Below are 22,751 nucleotides of genomic sequence, written 5' to 3'. Positions count from 1 at the left end.
ACCCAACGTGGAGCTCAAATATAACCCCGAGGTCAAGAGTTGCACGCTCTACAGACTTAGCCAGCCAGGAGCCTGTGATTGATTTTCTACTATTAATTTTTTTCAAGTTTATTTATTTTTAAGTAATCTCTACACCCAACGTGGGGCTCAAACTCATGATCCCAAGATCAAGAGTCACTTCTGACTGAGCCAGTCAGGTGCCCTTGATTTTCTACTTTTAAAGCAGACATAGGAGTGTGAGTTCCTGTGGGTTGGCCAATTTCGACACTAATTTGCAAAGTCACACGTGAATGTGTTTGACATTCAATACAGTATTTTGCTAATGGCAGGTGCGTTGACTTGCTAGCGGACACTAATTACTCTCAAACTTTATGTTCTTAGAGACATTTTGGAGTCACATTTATTCACAAAATGAAAAGAAAGGTCAGTGTGGTAGGCAGAATAATGTGCTCGCAACAATACACACATCCTAATTTCCAGAACCTGTAAATATGCCAAATTATATGGCAAAGGGGAAATTAAGATTGCTGATGGGATGGAAGCTGTCAGTCAGCTGACTTTAAAATAGGGAGACTGGGGCACCTGGGTGGCTCAGTGGGTTAAGCCGCTGCCTTCGGCTCAGGTCATGATCTCAGGGTCCTGGGGTCGAGTCCCGCATCGGGCTCTCTGCTCAGCAGGGAGCCTGCTTCCCCTCTCTCTCTCTGTCTGCCTCTCCGTCTACTTGTGATTTCTCTCTATCAAATAAATAAAATCTTTAAAAAAAAAAAAAAAAAAAAAAAGAAAAAAAAAAAAAAAAAAAAAAAAAAGTAAAATAGGGAGACTATCCTGGATTACCTAGGTGGGTCCCATTTGGACCCAATCATGGGGGTCTTAAATGTTTAAGAAGAGGGAGGCAGAGGAATGAAAGTCAAAGTGAAAGTCATGTAAGAAAGACTTAGCCAAGGCTATTGATGGCTTTGAAGATGGAAAGGGGACTCAAGTCAAGGAATGCTGGAATCCTCTAGAACCTGGAAAAGGCAGGAAAATGGATCGTCTCTGAGAGCCTCCAAAAGGGGAGGCAACCCTATCTACACTTTGGTTTTAGCGCAGCGAGACCCATTTCAGGCTTTTGACCCCCAGAACTGTAAGATAATACATTTCTTTTATTGTAAGTGGCTAATACAGTCTGTATTAAAAGGCATGTAGGAAATTAACTTTCGCCTCCTAAATAGCTTAATCAACAGAATGTATTTTACCACTTAGTCTCTAAGTAATTCTTTCTGGAGAACTTTCCCTCTCCAGAGAATGTGAACCCACATTGGCTCAAAAATAGTTGTTTATACCTAGGTTATTCCAGCATCTTCTTTTCAAGACAAGTTGCTAAATGAACTGGAACACAGAAAACATATTGTTGTGTTGGCTGTAAGGGGGAAAAAAGTGTATTACATGACAGAATGGTGGGTCTAAGACTTTCTTAGTATTTCATAGTAAGTTTGCCCTGGGTTCCAGCAAAATTTGTTTTGGATGGTTATAAAAAGAAACCACTGAAGGTAAAGTAACTGTCATTTAAACACCTCAAAGCATATAAAATTAGAGACTTTGCATCAAAGTTAAATTTAACTTTATAAAGATCTCTGTATTAAGAAATTTACACATATGTTTTGTTGTTAGTAGTCATCAAACATGTTTGGACAGTGGAGAATATTTTCTTTACTGCTCTTTTCAGCATCTTTATAATGGGTCATTAAATGAAACATAGTAAGTTCCAAGTAAGACAAAAAGAACCTCCCCACCTCAGCATATCCCACAGTGACTTTCTTTCATATTTTAACTTATTCTATTTATAGAACATTGGGCAATGCATTTATTATTTTTTTTAAGATTCATTTATTTATTTGAGAGAGAATGAGAGAGGGGAGGGGCAGAGGGAGAGAAATCCTCAAGCAGACTCCCCACTGAGCAAAGCCCAATCCAGGGTTTGGTCCCAGGACCCTTAGATCATGACCCGAGCCAAAATCAGGAGTCGGCCCTTAACCAACTGAGCCACGCAGGCGCCCCAGGCAGTGCATTTAATTGAAAAATAACTCAGATAAAAAGCTAAGGTTTTTGTTGTTTGTTTGGCTGTTTTTAGATCCCTTGGAAAAATAAACCAAATATTTCTCTGCTGTTTAAAGGTCATTTACTTAATAAATATAAGAGGTTGTTCTATTGATACTGCACCCAAAACTATGTTTTGAAAGAGAACACATTTTCACTGCCCATGCTACTCCATCTTGATCAGTCAGAGGTTTTTGGATGCAAAAAAAAGAAACATTTTCTGGCCCATTGAAGCAAAAAAAGAAAAAAAAAGTATTTACTGGTAGGTAACAAAGTAGCTCACATCATTAAAAAGTTAAATTAAGCTTTGAAAAGGATGGGACTCTAAGAACACCCTGGATACTGGATAAAATTCTAGGAAACTGACCATTTTTTTAGGGCATGTTATTGCAATGAAATTGATGGGCTATTTTCCTTCCTTCCATGGCTGGACACAAGTTTCAGGTTCTTAGCCAGGGGAGTATGGCTGATTGACCGCACAGCCAAGGCCCCCTGCAGTACAGAGGGTGTATTGTTCTGGGGAAGAAAGCGGCACCGTACAGAGAAGGCAGACAGACAAGTGGTGATCATGGGTCGTGAAAACCGGATCTTCATTTCAGTGTTCCTGTAGAAAAAGTAGTGTTTCAGGAAATTACTGGAAATATTTTAATTGAAATAAATCTTTGGGGATGCCTGCTGGCTCAGTCGATTGAGCATCCAACTCTTGATTTCAGCTCAGGTCATGATCTCGGGGTGGTGACATCAAGCCCCAAGTTGTGCTCTGCATTGGCCGGCCGTGGAGCCTGCTTAAGAGTCTCTCTTCCTCTCCCTCTGCCCTTCTTGGCCCTCCCCCACAACACACATGCACATGCTCTCTCTGTAAAAAAAGAAACAGAAAGATTTCTATTGTTGAAATGGAGTGAAAGAAAGAAAAAAGGAAAGGAAGAAAGGAGAAAAGAAAGAGAAGGGGAGAGGGAAGGAAGACAGAAGGGAGGGGGGGAAGGATGGAAAATTGACCCTTGAATAGTCACATTATTTATTATGAAATAAAATTTCCCAAATGCCTATGGATAACAATGAGGCTTTAATAAATCACGTGAACATTCATTTTCTGCCTACAAGATTTGTTTTCTAGGAGAATAATTGTAGTGAACGTTGGGAGTTTTAAAAACTTCCCTCTCACAACAAACAAACAAACAAACAAAACCCTCATAACACAACAAAACAAACGCAGCCCTATACTTTCAGTAACAAGCCTAACCCTGCAGGAGAGAGGAAAATAAAAAATGGTCTGTCCCCATTCTTCCTCCTCAATTCCCCTTTGGGATGAAATACATATATTCACAAATATTGTGTTTGGCTCAATCCCACAGGAAGCCTGGCTTCACCATGCAAGGAATGAGTTTCCCTGGGTTCTTAGTGTGGGCTAGAAATCAAATTTTACACTTAGTTTTTTTGTTTTGTTTCGTTTTGTTTTGTCTTCTTAAAAAACTTAGGATTTTAACTAACATGAAGTAAATTCTGAGTCAAATTCACATCAGCATTTGTAGTTATTACTGGGAGTTATATGAATGTACAGAATCATCTCTTTGTGCTAGCAAAAAGAAAAATCATGTGTCTAACATCAAATATACCCAACTTTGTATTTCATGCAATAAGAGCAGTGATTTCTGAACTGCATTTACAGTGTTTTTATCAATCTTGGCTACCCTTGCTCTGACGCAAGTCCCAGTGTCTTTCTTCCATATGGAGAAAAAGGAGTTAACTTTGAAGTTCGAAACTATGACCTCATGCCTACTTCTTTCTTAACTAGCATTTTTTTAAAGATTTTATTTATTTATTTGACAGACAGAGATCACAAATAGGCAGAGGTAGACAGAGAGAGAGAGGGAAGAAGGCTCCCCGCTGATCAGAGAGCCCAATGTGGGGCTCGATCCCAGGACCCTGATATCATGACCGGAGCCGAAGGCAGAGGCTCAACCCACTGAGCCACCCAGGAACCCCTTAACTAGCATTTTTTTATGTTCACTCTTTTCCCCCTAAAGGCAAAAACCTAAAGGAAATGTAAATTTTGTGTCTAACCAAGATTTTCTTTTACCGATTGTGAGAGTATTTTTGCTTATATAATATAGGCTGGAGATGTGGTCTGTTGATGAAAGAGAAGCGTGGTGTTCCTTTTTGCTAGCAGCCATAATGGGACTGTAGTCACATGCATTATTTGTAAATGATTTTAAAAGTTGGACACTGATGGATTTATGGTTGCTTTTGCTTCACGCTGTGTTTCCATGAGTAGTTCAACGGAAGCCAGTGCCTCTCTGGATCTGGAGCCCCGTTGTATTGTCTGGACGTGATCCATGGGATCAGAGCGTGTTCATTGTTATTCCCATCACTTTCTCCTGGGGGTTCAGAAGGCTATGGTTATTGACTTAAAAAATGTGGCAGGGCTATAATCTCAGATCACATCTAAAGAACGGTAGCCTGGTGGTGCGCCTGAGTGGCTCATTCGATTAAGTGTCTGCCTTCAGTCCAGGTCATGATCCAGGGGTCCTGGGATCGAGTCTTGTGTTGGGCTCCCTGCTCAGCAGGAAGTCTGTTTCTCTCTCTCCCTCTAACCATCACCCCTGCTCCTTCTCTCTCTCTCTCCCTCTCTCTCTCAAATAAATAAATAAAATCTTTAAAGAATAGTAGCCTGGATAGAAAATGTTGTAAAGATTTCTAATCTTGAACTTGGGAATTCTCAATGTTGTGGACTTATTTGCCCTCGTTGAGAAGTCGGCACACCTGGGGAACTGACCGAATTGGTCAGTCCTCTTGCCGCGGTCTAGACTGAGGCCTCTATCCTGCTTGTTGGTTGTACTTCTCCACTTGATGGGTCCCAGGCACGTCCGCCATCTTTCACCGGGACATTCATGCAGAACTTTGTAGTAAGCTTGGCCAACGACGTCTACCAGCCCACTGGTGAGATTTGGCTGAGAAACTAGATATATTGTTTAAAATTGCTTAATTCTTGTTTTAAATTTTTTCCATAAGTAATGAAAGCCTACCTATAGGGGCGCCTGGGGGGCTTAGTTGGTTAAGCATCTGCCTTCGCCTCAGGTCTTGATCCCAAGGTCCTAGGATTGAGCCCCACATCGGGCTCCCTGCTTATTGGGGAGCCTGCTTCTCCCTCCCTCTCTGCCTACTGCTCCCCCTGTTTGTGCTCTCTCTCTCTGTCAAATAAATGAATAAAATCTTTTTTTTTTAAGAGCCTACTTATAAACAGGTTATTCTCACCAGTTTCCAGACTAAGCAAAATTGTAATAGTTTTCCTGTTCATCCAAATGTTAGGTTCCTCTTCTTGAATTTCAAAATAGTTATTCTTATGATAAATCCATATTTTTCCATAAACAAGAGAAATGTCAACTCTTTCTTCCATTCAGGTCACATTGAGAATGGGAAGCTAATGTTTTTTTTTTTTTGTTTTGAATTGCTAACATTCTCTGCTAAGAGGTAATAAAAGTTGAGCTGACTTGTGAGGAGTCAGTTACTTGTTCCTCTATCTCCACGAAGGGCGCCTTCTTAATGTGGCTTTTCTGCCAAAGAAACAGCATCTCAGTTGGGGGTCAGGGATTGTCATTCACCGGTACGTGAACTTGGGCAAGTCTTCAGTTTTTCTTTGGCTTCTTTATATGTAAAATTGGGATGGTACTGTATCTTTTTGTGAGAATCAAATGAGCTTTTGAGATCACCCCTTAGTTGAAGTCAAAGCCGGAGGATCAAATATTTACAGATCACTTTTCCTAAAAATAAAGTTTTGGAAGGAGGAATCACTCAAGTTTCTTTATCTAATAAGTGACAGAACTGGAATCAAATTAATGCCCAAACCCCATATTGTGCTACATACCTGTTAAGGAGAATGTCTGTTTCTTCCCCCTCTTTCTGTTTCCTAAAGTGAGAAAGAAAGACAGGGTGTAAGCGTGGACAGTAAGAGCTAAGCTTTTCTGTTACATGTAAGCTTTTCTTTTTTGATAAACTATTTCAATATTATGTAATTAAAATCTTCTTAAACTATTTTGTGTGAAATTCTGGAGCACTGATGTAGGTTTAAAGTTTGAATGACATACACAAGAAGTAATATAGACCTATCCATTTTGTGAACTATCAGAAAAGATTAAGTGTCCTGGTATGACTCAAGAGCCTATGCTGTGTATCTTTCTGAAAGACAGAAATCAGCTACACTTTAAGAATGGATCAAACTTTATAAAACCCAATTATCTTTGATTTGATCCTTTTCCTTTTGGTCCTTTATAATCTCTTTTTCAAATGTTTTTTAAATGAAGATCTTAATACTATAATACGTCCATTGTTGCCTTCTTAAATGACCTTATCGTTAAACATACTGGATTACTAAAGTGAAAAATCTAAAGGTATAAAACAGGTCCCAGTAGAGTAGATTATAAAAGCTTATGTGTTCCAAGTTGAGGGGAAAAATCATCCTTATAATATAATGAATGCATTTTATAAGATTGGCTTCAATTTAAACTAGACTAGAGTATTACATTTTAACCCTTAAGTCATAGGTCTTTGTCGTAAGGTCACTACTATTTGATAAATGCTTATCTCTTGAGTAAGAAACAGATGCTCTTGGGTTTGTATCATTGTGAAAACTCATCAATTCATTAATGGGGCTATAGAAAGAGCATATTTTGAGGCTGATGAAGTCATGTGTTTTGATTTCGTTATGTTGACTCTTCGGTTTAACTAATGGCAGCTTAAATGTTTCAACATTTAAATGATTTTTGTTTCTCCTTTTGCAGTGGCTCCACCGACACGGTTAAGATATAATGTATTATCTCATGACAGTATACAGATTTCCTGGAAGGCTCCAAGGGGGAAGTTTGGTGGCTACAAACTTCTTGTGACTCCAGCTTCAGGTAAAAACTGTTGATTGTGGGCACCTGGGTGGCTCAGTGGGTTAAAGCCTCTGCCTTAGGCTCAGGTCATGATCCCATGGTACTGGGATTGGGCTCTTTGCTCAGTGGGGAGCCTGCTTCTCCCTCTGTCTCTGCCAGTCTCTCCACTTACTTGTGATCTCTCTCACTCTGTCAAATAAATAAATAAAATCTTAAAAACAAACAAACAAACAAAAAAGTTGATTGTGATTTCTAGAGTATTAACAACTTTTTACACATAGTTAACTAAAAATGTGAAGTATTAAGTGTTTCTTGAAAATCATTTGAAAGATTTTTTTCAATTCAATATATGCACTTGAAATCTTACCTTCTAATCAAAGAAATAATATTCCCAAAGTCTAAAGAGTTGCTATTGGGCTCATCGTAATTCTCCTCAGGGGAAATTTCCAGACTATTAAAATCTTCACTTCTCTGTTTCAACATAGAATGAATACTTTTGGCCTGTTGACCCTTAAAAAAAAATACAATACATCTGGAAGGCTAACACTTGTGACCAGCTGAGTAAATTATGATGAATTAACTTGATAGTGTATTATTCAGCAATTATACATTAAAATGAAAAGAGCTAAGTAGACGCTGTGAAAATAAGTGGTAAATTAAAGCAGGAAAGGAGGAAAAGTAAAAGTTAGATTTATTGATCATGAAGCTAAAGTAGTAATGCCAAATTTTTAAAATTAAATTTTGGTTGAATTTTTTCCTTTCTTCTATTTTATGTTTTTATTATACAAATATGATTAGTAAAACAATAAAGAGTATGGAAAGGAGCTGCTGCTATTACACACAGTCATGGAGACAAAGAGGGGGTCAACAACATGAATAGCTTGAGCTCCACACCTGGGTCTGTGGTGTATAAGAAATGTCATTTGGGCAAGTTGTAAAACCTCTCTGTTCTCTGGTGTCATCTTACATAAAACCCACAAACAGCACTAGTCCCACCTCATGGAGTTGTAAGGCGTGGAACTCAAAATGTATTCTGAGAATCAGCACAGGCATCAGCTGAGAGCCAATACAGAAGATTGGTCCCTACCTCCCACCTGCTGAATCAGCATCTGACCTTGACAAAGATCCCCCAATGACTCCTATGCATGTTAAATTTGGGAAGCATTTGTTGTGAGGACTTAATTAATTTATAAAAATAAAGCACTTACAACAGTGACTGCCAGATAGAGTGCAATCATATTGCCTGAGATTGATATACAGATGATTTGAGTATGTCCCTCAGGTCTCATTTCCTTTCCTAGGAACCAGTTTCCCATATTCTGTAAGAAATATTTAATAATAGCATATTTGTATAATACATCTGTATTTATGTATATATAATAATTTTTCCTCTTTATTGGTGGATAAAGATAGGGTTTTTTGTTTGATAATTAATTTTTTGTTTGATATTTGTTTGATATTGATAAAGATGGTTATATGGACCTGGGCTTCTTGCTGTTGGAGTCCTTTTCCCAGCTCTTTTAATAAGACTGACAAATGCTCTGTTGTTGATAATTGTAGACATTTTACCCAGTGGTAGATTTAAAATCTCAACCAAAACAAGCAGCTGAAACACCTGGCTTCTTGCTTGGCCATGAAAAAGGAACCTTCTAGAAGGTTATTAACAAATATTACCCAGACTCTTTAGAATGATTCATGGTTCAATGAAACAGATGCCAACTTTACCCATGTTGACTCACAGAAGTGACACACTTGCAGAAAGCAATATTTCATTCTCGAGCCTGGTTCAGAATTTTCATTTTGAAGTATGGCCCAATTTTGAAATAACTTTGACTTTTGAAAATGCAGTTTGTGTTCTGAAATAAGCCACCATGGGAAATTCAAGTTCAAGAGATTCCTGGGGAGAGACTTAAGACAGCAGAGTAGTAGGGAGATCCTGAACTTACCTCATCCCTTGAACATAGCTAGATCAAAAAACAAATCATTTTGAGTAACTAGGAAATTGACCTGAAGATTAAGAAAACAATCTGAACAATTAGAGGGAGAGAACATGGCAGATGTGAGGTTTGGAGATATGAATTGGGGGAGAGAAAAGCTGTGGTGCCATGGAGGAAAGGAAACCCTCTTCACAGAGAGAAGACAGAGAGAGGAAGAGAGAGTGGAGGCTGGAGTTGCTTATACCAAGCCAAAAAGGTCAACACCAAGAAATACAGAAAAGGAGAATTCTGAAAACAGTGGGAGACAAAATGTCCTTAACCCACAAGGGTAGATATAATGTTAGCAGCAGACCTGTCCACAGAAACTTAGCAGGCCAGAAGAGAGTGACATGATATAGTCAATGTGCTGAATGGGAAAAAAATGAAGCCAAGAATACTATATCCAGCAAGGCAATCATTCAAAATAGAAGGAGAAATAAAGAGCTTCTGAAACAAGCAAAAACTAAAGGAGATTGTGAACACCAAACTAGCTCTGCAAGAGATATTAAAGGGGACTCGGACTGAGAAAGATAAACCAAAGGCAACAAAGACTAGAATGAAAAGAGACTAACCACAGGAATGACAACTTCACAGGTAATCCAATGGCACTAAATTCATATCTATAAATAATTACTCTAAATGTAAATGGACTAATTGTCCCAATTAAGAGACATAGGGTGTGAATGGATTAAAAAAAAAAACAAAACCCATTGATATCCTGCATAGACCCAAAGATGCCTCCAGATTGAAAGTGAGGAGGTAGAGAACAATTTATCATGCTAATGGACATCAAAAGAAAGCTGGAGTAGGCATCTTTATATTAGGCAAACTGGATTTTAATTTGAAGACTGTAATAAGAGATGAAGAAGGTTGCTGTATTATAATAAAGAGGTCAATCCTATAAGAAGATCTAACAATTGCAAATATTTATGCCCCCAACTTGGGAGCAGCCAAATATGTAAGTCAATTAAAACAAACTTAAAGAAACTCATTGATAATAACGCAATAATAGTAGGCCACTTTAATAACCCACTCATAGCAATGGACAGATCATCTAAGCAGAAGAACAACAAGTAAATAATAGCATTGAATGAAACTCTGGAACAGATGGACTTAGCAGGTATATTCAGAGCATTTCATCCTAAAGTGACAGATATTCTTCTTTTTAAGTGCACATGGAACATACTCCAGAACAAATCAGATATGGGCTCACAAATTGGACCTCAACAAGTACAAAAAGATGGAGATCATACCGAGCCTATTTTCATACCACAATGCTATTAAACTTGAAGTCAACCATAAGAAAAAATTTGAAAAGATCACAAATGGAGGTTAAGGAACATCCTACTACAGAATGAGTAGGTTAACCAGGAAATTAAAGATGAAATTTTAAAAAAGGATCATGGTAGCAAATGAAAATGAAAACACTACAGTCCAAAACCTTTGGGATGCAGCAAAGGCAGTCGTAAGAGGGCAGTATATAGCAATACAGGCCTTCCTCAAGAAAAGTCTCAAATATACAACCTAACTTTATATCTAAAGGAGCTGGAAAAAGAACAGCAAATAAATCTTAAAACCAGCAGAAGAAGAGAGATAATAAAGATTAGAGCAGAAATCAATGATATAGAAATTTACAAAACCGAGTATAATAGATCAACACAAGTAGCTAGATCTTTAGAAGAATTAACAATATTGATAAACACTGAGCCAGACTTATCAAAAAGAAGAGAAGGGACCCAAATAAATAAAATCATGAATGAAAGAGGCAAGATTACAACCAACACTGCAGAAATACAAACAATTGGAGAATATTATGAGCAATTGTATGCCAACAAATTGGACAATCTGGAAAAAATAGCTAAATTACTAGAAACATATAAATCACCAAAACTGAAACAGGAAGAAATGGAAAATTTCAACAGACCCATAACCAGCAAAGAAAATGAATCAGTAATTAAGAATCTCCCAACGCTATCCTGATCAAAATACCAGTGACATTTTTCAAAGAGCTGGAACAAATAATCACAAATTTATATGAAACTGGAAAAGACCCTGAATCACTAAAGAAATGTTGAAAAAGAAAAACAAAGCTAGGGATATCACATTGCTTGATATCCAGCCATATTACAAAAATGTCATCACTGAGACACCATGGCATTGGCACAAAACAGACACATAGACCAGTGGAACAGAATAGAGAGCCCAGATGTGGACCCTCAACTCTATGGTCAACTAATCTTCAACAAAGCAGGAAAAAATATCCAATGGAAAAAAAGACAGTCTCTTCAGTAAATGGTGCTGGGAAAATTGGACACCCATACACAGAAGAATGAAACCCGACCATTGTCTTACACCATACACAAAGATAAAGTCTCAATGTAAGGCAGGAATTTATCAAAATCCTAGAGGAGAACATAGGCAGTAACCTCTTCGACATCAGCCACAGCAACTTCTTTGAAGACACATCTCCAAAAGCAAGGAAAACAAAAGCAAAAATGAACTTTTGGGATTGCATCAAGGTAAAAACCTTCTGCATAGCAAAAGAAAAAGTCAACAAATCAAAGAGGAAACCCATGGAATGGGAGAAGATATCTGCAAATGACACTACAGATAAAGGGCTGGTATTCAAGATCTATAAAGAACTTCTCAAACTCAACACACAAAAAACAAATAATCAAGTCAAAAAATGGGCAGAATACATGAACAGACACTTCTCCATAGAAGATATACAAATGACCAACAAATATGTGAAAAAATGCTCAACATTGCTCCACATCAGGGAAATACAAATCAAAACCACAATGAGATAATGCCTCACACCCATCAGAATGGCTGAAATTAACAAGTCAGGAAATAACATATGTTGGCAAAGATGCAGAGAAAGGGAAACCTTTTTATACTGTTGGTAAGAATGCAGACTGGTGCAGACACTCAGAAAACAATATGGAGGTTCCTCAAAAAGTTAAAAACAGAAATACCCTGTGACCCATCAATTGCACTACGAGGTGTCTATCCAAAGGATACAAAAATACTGATTCAAAGGGGCACATGCACCCAAATGTTTATAGTAGTACCATCAACAATAGCAAAATTATAGAAAGGAAGCCCAAATGTCCATCAACTGATGAATGGATAAAGAATATGTGGCATATTTACACATACGCACACACATATGTACATATATACATATACATATGTAATATGGAAAATTAGCTATCAAAAGGAGTGAAATATTGGCATTTGCAGCAATGTGGATGGAACTAGAGTGTATTATGCTAAGCAAAATAAGTCAATCAGAGAAGACAAATACCATATGATTTCACACGTATATGGAATTAAAAAAAAAATAGATGAACATAGGGGAAGGGAAGAGAAAAGTAAGATAAAAACAGAGGGAAGCCAGCCATAAGAGACCCTTAACTGCAGAGAACAAATTAAGGGTTGCTAGAGGGGAGGTGGGGGGGAATGGGTTAAATGGGCGATAGGCATTAAGGAGGGCACTTGTTGTGATGAACACTGGGTGTTATATGTAAGCAATGAATCACTAAATTCTACTCCTGTAACCAACATTACCCTTAGTGTTAACGAACTTGAATTTAAATAAAATCTTGAAAAAGGAAAAAAAAAAGATTCTTGAACATCATTATGACTTAAAGGTCAAAATACAAGTTTCTAATTTGTGGTACCTCTGAGAATTCCCCATGTCTGATCTTGAAAGTTTATTCTTTTTCTTCCAGGTAATTGGTGTCTTAACTTTCCCTTTAGTATTAGTTACTGATAATACTAAACTGTTCAGTACACATATAGTTGGCATTAAGGAATCAGGGAGTCTTAGGAGTGACTTGTGTAGCCTCTGAACCAAATCTCAGCCAGATCCTTCAATCACCTCTGCTATACCACACTCACAAGGCAAACCTCCAGCTCTTACTTAAACACTTCCAGAGACATAATAAAAATTGAGAGTGAAAGCAAATTATTCCTTCATGAATACAGGTTCCATTTTTACAGTGCCTCGGTGCCCTTACTGCAGTGACCCAAGCTAATAAGACAGTGTTGACACTCTGTTACCTACTTGGTCAAACATAAAATAACTAGAGTAAATAAAAAGAATAATAAATGCATCCAGACACAAAAGGTAGACATTTTAGCCCTTCAAGACATGTTCCTAATACAGTTTATACCAGTCTTTCCCAAAGTGTGTTCCATGGTAATCTACAAGATGCTAATAACTATGATACAACCAAATGGTTTAATAGTCAAAGAAACTGAAGAAGTCCTATTCTAAAGAGTTTAAAGATTTTTTAACTTGCAGAATTCTCAAAGCTGTTAGTAAAATAATACACCTAAGCCCCTCAGAGAGGGAGTCTAATACACAGTATTCTAAGAAACTTTTTTTTTTTTTTTAGTGAAACACGCATTAAGAAAGATTTATCTGGTGTGCTTTGTAGAAGATGGGTTTTAAATAATAGACGTTTGTGAAACCAGGTTTAACATCTTGGACATAAATGCATTTAAAGAAATGTGTTTTGGCAAGAAAAGGGCTCCGTTCTGCCTTCTAGTAGCAGGCAGCATAGATGATAGCAGCATCAAATTTCAGACACAACATCATTAATTTATGGGAATATGATTAAAATACATTGTAATCTGTGTTATGTTTAATTCATTCTGCAGATTTCAGGTCCTTTTTGCTGTCATTGCTAGCGGCGAGGGAGTTTTCAATTTCCTTCCTCTTATACTTAGTAACTGTTGCCAGAAATTAGAAAAGAAAAGCATATTTGGAATTTGGCATAAAAGTTGAGTATTTAATCAACAGTATTTCCACAATAGCCTTAGATGTCATTATGATTTGATGGAGAGATACTGGAGATTTGAAATCTTTTCATGAACCGCGCTAACGTTTAAGTAGCTGGGCAATGATTGGTTCTGTCAACATCCTGAGCCAGTTATGCTCAGATTTAAGATAATTAAATTGCTAATGCTTTAGGGATGCTTTGACTCAGTTTAGAGAGACCATAGCAAAAATTTCAGCATAGATAATGTTGTTCAGTCTGCCTTTATCTTTCCCTTTCCTTGAAGACTGTATCTATGCTGAGGGCTTATTTTCTCCTAATCCTATACTGTAGCTTTCCCTGGTGTATAAGCAGTAATGCATTATGATGAAAGATTTTTGTGAATGTGTTTTGTCTAATTTAGGCAACTGTTGAAATGATCTAATGCAAAGAGTACAACTAAGAATGAGAAGGAACAATATATTAAAATTAAGTAGTATATGCATATGCACCATTGTGTATTTTTTAAAATGTTTTCACCCTTTAAAATCTTGATTGCTGATTAATAAATTTTCTTAATGTATCCAGTGAATCTGTTTCTTAGTCCTGATTTATCTTTCTGTTTTGTTATAGGTGGCAAAACCAATCAATTGAATCTCCAGAACACGGCAACTAAGGCAATTATTCAAGGTCTTATGCCAGACCAGAATTACACAGTTCAAATTATTGCATACAATAAAGACAAAGAAAGCAAGCCAGCCCAAGGTCAATTCAGAAGTACGTATGTACAGTTCTTAAAGTGCTACCATCGGACTCTGTTTCAGCTCTGAGTTAAAGTCTGGAGTAAATACTATGATAGGTTAAAATTGGATTGTTTAGATGAGGAGATCTTGAAAGATATTTGGTGAAATCTTCCATGAGTTCCTTCTATCACTACTACCCCTCTGCCCCTCCCTTAACCTGTTTTAATGCATGCCCACTTAAATCCTTTAAATTTTACTTTTTTCATGCTGTATTAGATACTGGGTAGACGAGATGTCCTCTGAACCTTACCCAGACATCTCGTCTACCCAGTACTCATAGGTGCTAAGTGAATACATACCAAATGACTCAGTGACTGATGCCTACACCTGCTCTGTAGTATTCCTAGCAAGTGGCAGTCTAGCCTCTATGTAAACAACCTTTATAACAAGACATTTGACCCTTTCTCTTGATAAATCAGTTGGTTTTTATCATCAACCTATTATACGCCAGGTCCCATGACAAAAAGCTCTGTGAATGCCGTAAGGGTCAGGGATGGAGATTCAGGGCTCTCTGTGAAGGCAGAAGCTCTCTCTGTCTCAGTGATAGGCAGGAATAAGAATGGATGGCAGATAGCTTCAAATCTGAGCCAGTTCTCAAAGAGTAAACTGGGCAGACAATGAAAAGCAGGACATACAAAGATATTCTAAGCAGGGGAGAAAGCCCAATCTATGTCATTAGAAAGCCTTTCCTTATACGGAGTTTAAAAGTTGTTCTTACAGGTTGTGATTCTTTTGTCTTTTGGGAGATAGATATTCATTCATTCATTTATTCTTTTTTTCCCCCACTTAACCAATATATATTGCACGGCTACTAAGTGTCAGGCCTTATTTTAGGTACTGAGAACATGACAAATCATTGCCCCCCACCCATGGACCCTATATTCTCGTGAGCAGAGACCCCAGCAACCCTCTCTTCCTGGGAGTGGCCATTCATATGTGGACCACAAAGATTTGCGTATTGTGAAAGCAAACAGAAGAGGACTGTCCTGGTTAACTTTCATTAATAATTTAATAATTTAACTGTCCTGGTGTTACTTCATTGTTAATATATACTCTTTAAAAATTCCAATTTATTAAAGGATAATTTTAAACATATTTTAAAAATATTTAATAAACATATTTAATAAACATATTTAATAAACATATTTAAACATATTTAAAAAAATTAGCAGGGTAGTAGAATAAACCCCTACGTATCCACCAGTCACTTCAACAAGTAACCATTCATGGCCAGTCTTGTTTCATCTATTATCTTCCCCCCACCACTCTGCCCTAATTTTGAAGCAAATTCTGGACATCATTTCGATTAACAATAGCTTTTCACATCCTGCCCTTAGATTACTCCACAGATCTGGAAGGCTGTGGCATTTACCTACGAATCCAGAACTGTGCGTGCAGCAATGTTCTAGCTGGATTTTCTGCCCTCTCTCCTTTTTCCCCTTCCTCTTCTAAGTAATGTTTTATGGCATGTATTTTGTGATTTTTTTTTTTTTAATTAAAAAAGAAACCAACTTTGTTAACCTGCTACCTCTTGAAACTTCTGAACAAAGACATTGGGTGATTCCACCTGTCAGTAGGACATGCAGATATTTTAAACGTGACATTCTTTTGAGATTCACATTATCTGGAAGTTCCAGAAAAACTTTTGATGTTATTTCCAATATAAATCAGCCTTTGTCTGCCTTTATTGGCACCGCACTTCCGTTTCTGGCCTCTGACATTTTGACACGAGTAAGCAAAATAGCTCTTCTTCAAGTTTTTGAGAAGCAGTGAAAGGACATGGAGACATTTTCCTTTAGATGGAAGGTGTTGCAATGGATTATCCCAGATAGTCCGTTGACTGAGCAGCCTGAGAAACAGGTAACCTGAAAAAGTTCTGCCAGTAGCTGTCTACTCAGAACACTTCAAAAGAAGTTCAGTTGTTTTCAGTTTGCTTAGTTCTGCTGCAATAATCTTATTGAGACTGTCTAACTGGTAAGTTGGATAACTTAAAGGTAATCCTATATAAATGATTAATATAGAAGTATAAATATAAATCAAATATTAAAACCAATATGAAATTATTATTGTCAGGGATTCGTTCTTCCCAAATAAAAGTTTGCAACAATAATATTAAAATAACTTTGGTTTTCTTTTTCATTTTGTTCCACGTGAGATGGAACTAAAGCCTGGCTCCCCTTCCCCAGGAAACTTCCATTGTTGGATCCAGGAAAATGATCCAGACAAATGCTGTGCATGTAGGTTTACAGTTAGTGTAGAGATTTGAAGTCCTCATAAGTCCATCTTCTGATACATGGGGAAGCATGAGAAATCGTGCTTTTGGATTTTGAAGAGGGAAAGACATTTCTGATCTGGTGTGTGTATTTGGCCGAGCAAATCAAGCCCGGCCTCAAGTTTTCTCATCTGCAAGTTGGGGTAATGATATATGCCTCTAACACTGTGGATTGATTCACTTCAGCACACAGTAGGGCATGGTTGCTCTTGTGATTAATGCTACTGTGTTTCTGTTTTCCAATATAGTTTGCCTCCTGCAGGAGGAAGATGACAGCTTGGTGTGACATGTGTTGCATCATACATGTAACCTTGGGGCACAATGGAAAGTGACTGTTATATATATATCAAAATGGTCTATGGCCCAGATTTTCTCTTTGGCTGCCATTTTTCTCATTAGAATGACCTTTTGCTAACCTCTGCCTATAAGATCGTGCTTGTCTTTCCAAAGTCTGGCTCAAATGTTACCTTCCCTGTGAAGCGTCCCTGGGTCTCCACCTCTGGAATTATTCTTTGCCAGATCTATCTCTGCTTCCATGACCACGCAGCACAATTGTTCTGGAGTTAAAATTGCAGATTTCTTTTACAGGGTGTAAGCAATTCGAGGCCATGGCCTATGGGTGGGTGGGGTTGGAGACATAGATTTGGAAATCACCCACAGAAGTGGGAGCGTTAAAATTGTGGAGTGACAAAATGATAGGCGGGGTGTGCCGAGATGCAGGGCAAATTTAGTATATGATCACGATTCAGGAATGGAAACAGAGAAAGGATCCAAAAAATGAGAATATAAATGAGGGGTCGGAGGGATACAAGAAAATCCAGGATAATGCCTTCGTAAAAACAGATGAAGAGAAGAATTTAGAGAAAGGGGTGTTCCAAAGTGGTCAAGGCTTCTAAAGAAGTCAAGAGAGTTAGATCTGGAAAAAAAATGTATGTAGAAAGTTAGAGGGTCAGTGGGAATAGCAGGATCAAGCCATCTTATTATTATTTTTTAATCTTGGACTTTAACCTCTAGGCTCCAGAAAGCCAAGGATGGTTTCTATGGAAACAAGTAATAGAATTAGAGCAACATGACCTTGGCAACTGGCAAGTCTCAAACCCTTTCAGCAAAGGGATGGAAAGAAGTAGAAAGAAGAGGAGGAGGAGGGGTGATAGAGACAGGGTTAATGGACTAACACCCTAGAGAAGGTAGGAAGGGTGGTTCAGAGGAAATCATTCCTTCGCCTCCAAAGCCCACCCTGCAGTAAGTCTGCTGATTTCTGTGAAGTGAATGCAACAATTAAATGAAATATCTCACCAGAGGATCCCTTCTGCCTTTTCATGGGTGTTTTATTTGTGCAGAAACCATTGCCATTGGCGGTGGTCTGAGCTGATGCAAACAAGTTAAGGTGCCAGGCAATAGCAGGAGATTGCTGTAGAGTTTAAGCAGTAGAAAGTGGAGGTATGAGGGAGTAGATTGTATAGATTCATTAATTCTGGACCCCTGAATATTTCATACTGATACTGACAAAGAAATACTATTATATATTAATAGGGAAGCTTTTTTTTTTTTTTTTTAAAGTTTGAAAGGAAATTGTTTTGGATTCTCCATGTTCTGTTGCTGACAGACCAACTCCAAATATTCATGGCCAAGATCCTTCTAGAACAGGGGCCAACTCATAGTCCTTGTTCAGAGACTAGAAGATATGGCTTGAATCCTGGGCCAGTACATTCTGGTTTTATGAAATATGTTTTAGTTACTTAGCCTCCTGGTCTTTGCTTCCCTCATGTACGAAATGGGGATAATCATGCTGATTTTATAGCAGTTATGAAAGGTTGAATTTATTTGATACATCTGCCCATAGTGAGTACTGGACCAAAGCGATTCCTTAAGGGTTTTCCACACCTTCCCACGACAAGCTGAAATAAAATAGCATTTCCAATCTTTGGGAATGGAATTCTGCTGTGAAGATCATTTCTACTTAGCACTCCCAATACTTTCAAGGGTTTTAGTAAAATTCATTGAATATTTTCTTTTACACGTTAACATGACATGTTGTTGCGTTTCTCCTTTTCTTCCAGTTATAGATTTGGAAAAAAGAAAGGAACCAAAACCCAGAGTCAAGGTTGTGGATAAAGGAAATGGGAACAAACCAACTCCACCAGTAGAAGGTCAGATTTTTTTTTTTTTTTTTTTTTGGATTTGCTCATTCGGGGGCTTGAGTTGTTTTAATACCATAAGCAATATGCGCGTACCTGGCCATTGGCCCCATCAGAAGAGTGCAGATCTGATATGGAAATCTCCCTCAGCCCCCCACTACTCCTCCACTCTTCATATCTACTAACTATCAGTACTTTTCTCTCCTTTCCTCTCCATCTTTAGTATCTCATCAAGTTCTCATGGATTTATTTTCTGTTGAGATACTAGACTAAATCTGTTCATTTCTTTCCTCATCTATTGCCAGTACTCAGAGAAACTGCCCCTTCTTTGCCCGACGTAAAGGATTATTTAGCAAAATCTCAATTTGTTTTCTACTGAGAAGTTGGAGGAATCTTTTCAAAATAAATCTGACCTTAGGCTCTTCCCACACACACCTTAGAACCCCTTCAGTAGCTTCCCACTGCTCTTGGACCTCCAAGCCCCGCCTACCCTTGGAACTTACCTGTCCCTGCCTCTCCTTCTTCATTAAACAACTCCCTGCTTTCTAGCCCTGCGGGCTCTTTCAGAGCCTTTAAAGATCTAGTCTTTCTCTGCTGCATTGTCTGCAGGAGACACTCTCCCCCATCACCCACTTTGCATAAATACCTCCTCTTTTTCCTGCAAAGCTCATTTTAATCATCACTTTCTTGGAAACCTTCCCTAACTTATCTCCTCCTTTACAGGCCCTCATACAACAACTGATTTTCCTTCACAGCATTTGCCAGAGTTATAATTTTATATTTCCTTATAATTGGAATATTTGCCTTTCCCCTTGACTGTATGATCCAAGAGAACAGGACTGTTGTCTGTTTCAGGTCATTACTGACTCCTTAGTAGCTAATAATATCTGATACATAACAGGTGTCTAAGTAAATATTCAGTGAATGCAAAGATAACTAAATGGGCCATTAAAAATGTAAAATGCAAATAGCTACAAATATTGTCACTCAACAACCTGCTCCAGTGTTTATTTTCATGCTCTGGCATGTGACTCTTTGGTCACTTTTCTGTGAATGTACAGGCGTGTGTGCATAGCCTGCTGTAATGTATTTGTTGTTCCATGCATTGCTTCTCTTGCTTTGAGAACTTTCCATGTTACTGCAAACAGGAGGCAGGACAGCCTAGTGTTTGATTGCATCAGTGCAGTTTTACCTGCCTGAATTCAAAGCCTGCCTTTGCCTTATACTTGGGTGATTTATATTGGTTATACTAATTTCTATGTCTCTGTTTCCTCATCTGTAGAATTTATTTCAAACATGTCTTAGGGATTAACTGTGTCAACACATGTCAAATACCTAGAATATTACCTACCTGTGAATAATGTGAGCTGTCATTATTGGTCTATCTCATTCCTTTTAAGGCCCAGATAATGTGTTAACTATTGTCCATACTTATGAGCATTTAGATACTGTAGAGTTTTCACTACATTTCTGAAAGTGGGGGTGGGGGGGTGCCTGGGTGCCTAAGTCAGTTGAGGGTCTGATTCTTGGTTTTAGTTGGTTGTGATCTCAGAGTAGTGAGATCAAGGCCTGCACAGGGCTCTGTGCTCAGTATGGAGTCTGCTTGGGATTCGCTCTCCCTTTCCCTCTGTTCCTTTTTCTGCTCATGCTTGCTCTCTCTCATTCTAAAACAAATAAATAATATCTTTTAAAAAATTAAAAAATAAAAGTGGAATTTCAGGGGTAAGGGATGTGCAAATTTTAAATTTTTGATCAGGTCTATCAAATTGATACCTTTTTCAGTAGTTTGTTTTTTCTGTTTTTGTTTTTGTTTGTTTTTTTTAATTTTTAATTTTTAATTTTTTATAAACATATATTTTTATCCCCAGGGGTACAGGTCTGTGAATCGCCAGGTTTACACACTTCACAGCACTCACCAAAGCACATACCCTCCCAATGTCCATAATCCCATCCCCTTCTCCCAAACCCCCTCCCCCCAGCAACCCTCAGTTTGTTTTGTGAGATTAAGAGTCACTTATGGTTTGTCTCCCTCCCAATTCCATCTTGTTTCATTGATTCTTCTTCTACCCACTTAAGCCCCCATGTTGCATCACCACTTCCTCATATCAGGGAGCTCATATGATAGTTGTCTTTCTCTGCTTGACTTATTTCGCTAAGCATGATACGCTCTAGTTCCATCCATGTTGTCGCAAATGGCAAGATTTCATTTCTTTTGATGGCTGCATAGTATTCTTTTTAAAACATAAATTCTTTCCAACATCTGAAATTCTCAATGCTTAAAAATTTTTCCCAATAATGTTTCATTGCTTTAATTCCTATTTCTTTGATTACTAGTAAAGTTGAGACGTTTTGTTTGTTTATTTTTATTTTTTATTTATATATATTATATTATTTATATATATATATATTATATTATTTATATATATATATATATTTTTTTTTATGCACCACATCTTCTTTATCCATTCATCTGTTGATGGACATCTAGGTTCTTTCCGTAGTTTGAGTCTTTTTGTTTTTCATATCTTCAGCGGTCATTGGTATTTTTACCTATTTTTGGTCCACTTTTGGTTTGTGTTTTTTGTTTTTTTCTATGATTACATGGAAGTTTTCTACACAGTTGGGGTGTTAAAACTGTTCCTCTTATATTGTCATATTGTTACATATATCTTCTCTTGGTGTATTATTTGCCTTGCAACTTTATTCATGATTTTTGAGAATTTTTAATATAATTTTTAAAAATTCATGACAGTTACACTAGTCTTAACTTTTATGGATGTCTTGGCTTTGTGATTTTCTTAGATTATGAAACATGAAATATTGTCAAATAATTTATGATCTTATATATAACTATATTGTTGTAATTTATTGTTAAATATGTATCAGATATACAAAAAGTATAAAAATAATGTGATAAGGGACGGCTGGGTAGCTCAGTTGGTTAGGCAACTGCCTTCGGCTCAGGTCATGATCCTGGAGTCCCAGGATCGAGTCCTACCTTAGGCTCCCTGCTCAGCAGGGAGTCTGTTTTCCCTCTGACCCTTCCCCCACTCATGCTGTCTCTCTTTCACACTCTCTCTCTCAAATAAATAAATAATATCTTTAAAAAACAATGTAATATATGACTTTGTCCAGTTAAAAAATAAACATATTAAAATTAGTTGGAACTCTTTATATACCCTTATATATTCCCTTCCCCTCTTCTTTAGAGGTTACCATTATTCCAAATTCAGTGTTTATCATTCCTACATGTATCTTTATCATTTTATTACATATATGTGAATCCTGAAACCACATTTTAATTATGCATTTGTATCTTAAATTTTATATACATTTTATTATACCATGGGTATCTTTTTGCAACTTGCCTTTTTTTTTAATAACACAATATTAGGGGTTTTTTTTGAGTTATTAATGTTGAATTATATGGAGGCAATTTACTCATCTTCTTTGTTGTGTAGACTCGAATCCCACCAGATAAATGTACTCCAGTGTATTTAACCCATCTACTTTTACTGTTACTGATATTTTGCTATTACAAATTTGCTGTAAATATTTCTGCTAATGTCTCCTTCTGCACATGCAGTAGAACTTCTCTAGAGTATATAACTAGAAATTGAATTATGCAGTTGTAGTATGTGCATATTTTCAATTTCGTTGATCCTAAGGTATCTTTATTTATATGTTTTTGTATCTATTATTCTTTCCTTATTATATTTATATATAATATATTTTATTTTTTTTAATTAAATTTAATTTTTTAAAATTAAATTTAACAGTTTTTCAGGGTTCCAAAATTCGTTGTTTACGTACCTCACCCAGTGTTCCATGCAATACGTGCCCTCC

General features: G+C 37.3%; 1 protein-coding gene across 2 annotated transcripts in view; it reads left to right on the top strand.

The window, feature by feature from the left end:
- The window catches only part of COL14A1 (collagen type XIV alpha 1 chain), a 219,022-nt gene that overhangs the window by 19,552 nt on the left and 176,719 nt on the right, over window positions 1-22,751 (top strand). For both annotated transcript variants that reach the window (XM_059165716.1, XM_059165717.1), the window contains exons 3-5: window positions 6,852-6,968; window positions 14,326-14,469; window positions 18,828-18,917. In XM_059165716.1, coding sequence (XP_059021699.1) covers window positions 6,852-6,968; window positions 14,326-14,469; window positions 18,828-18,917 — 351 coding nt within the window. The remainder of the gene's footprint in view (window positions 1-6,851; window positions 6,969-14,325; window positions 14,470-18,827; window positions 18,918-22,751) is intronic.

This window comes from Mustela lutreola, chromosome 3 (genome assembly GCF_030435805.1).
Source record: "Mustela lutreola isolate mMusLut2 chromosome 3, mMusLut2.pri, whole genome shotgun sequence".
Classification (NCBI taxonomy): Eukaryota; Metazoa; Chordata; class Mammalia; order Carnivora; family Mustelidae; genus Mustela; species Mustela lutreola.
Note: the sequence above shows the minus strand (reverse complement) of the source record. Positions and strands in the feature narration are given on the sequence as shown.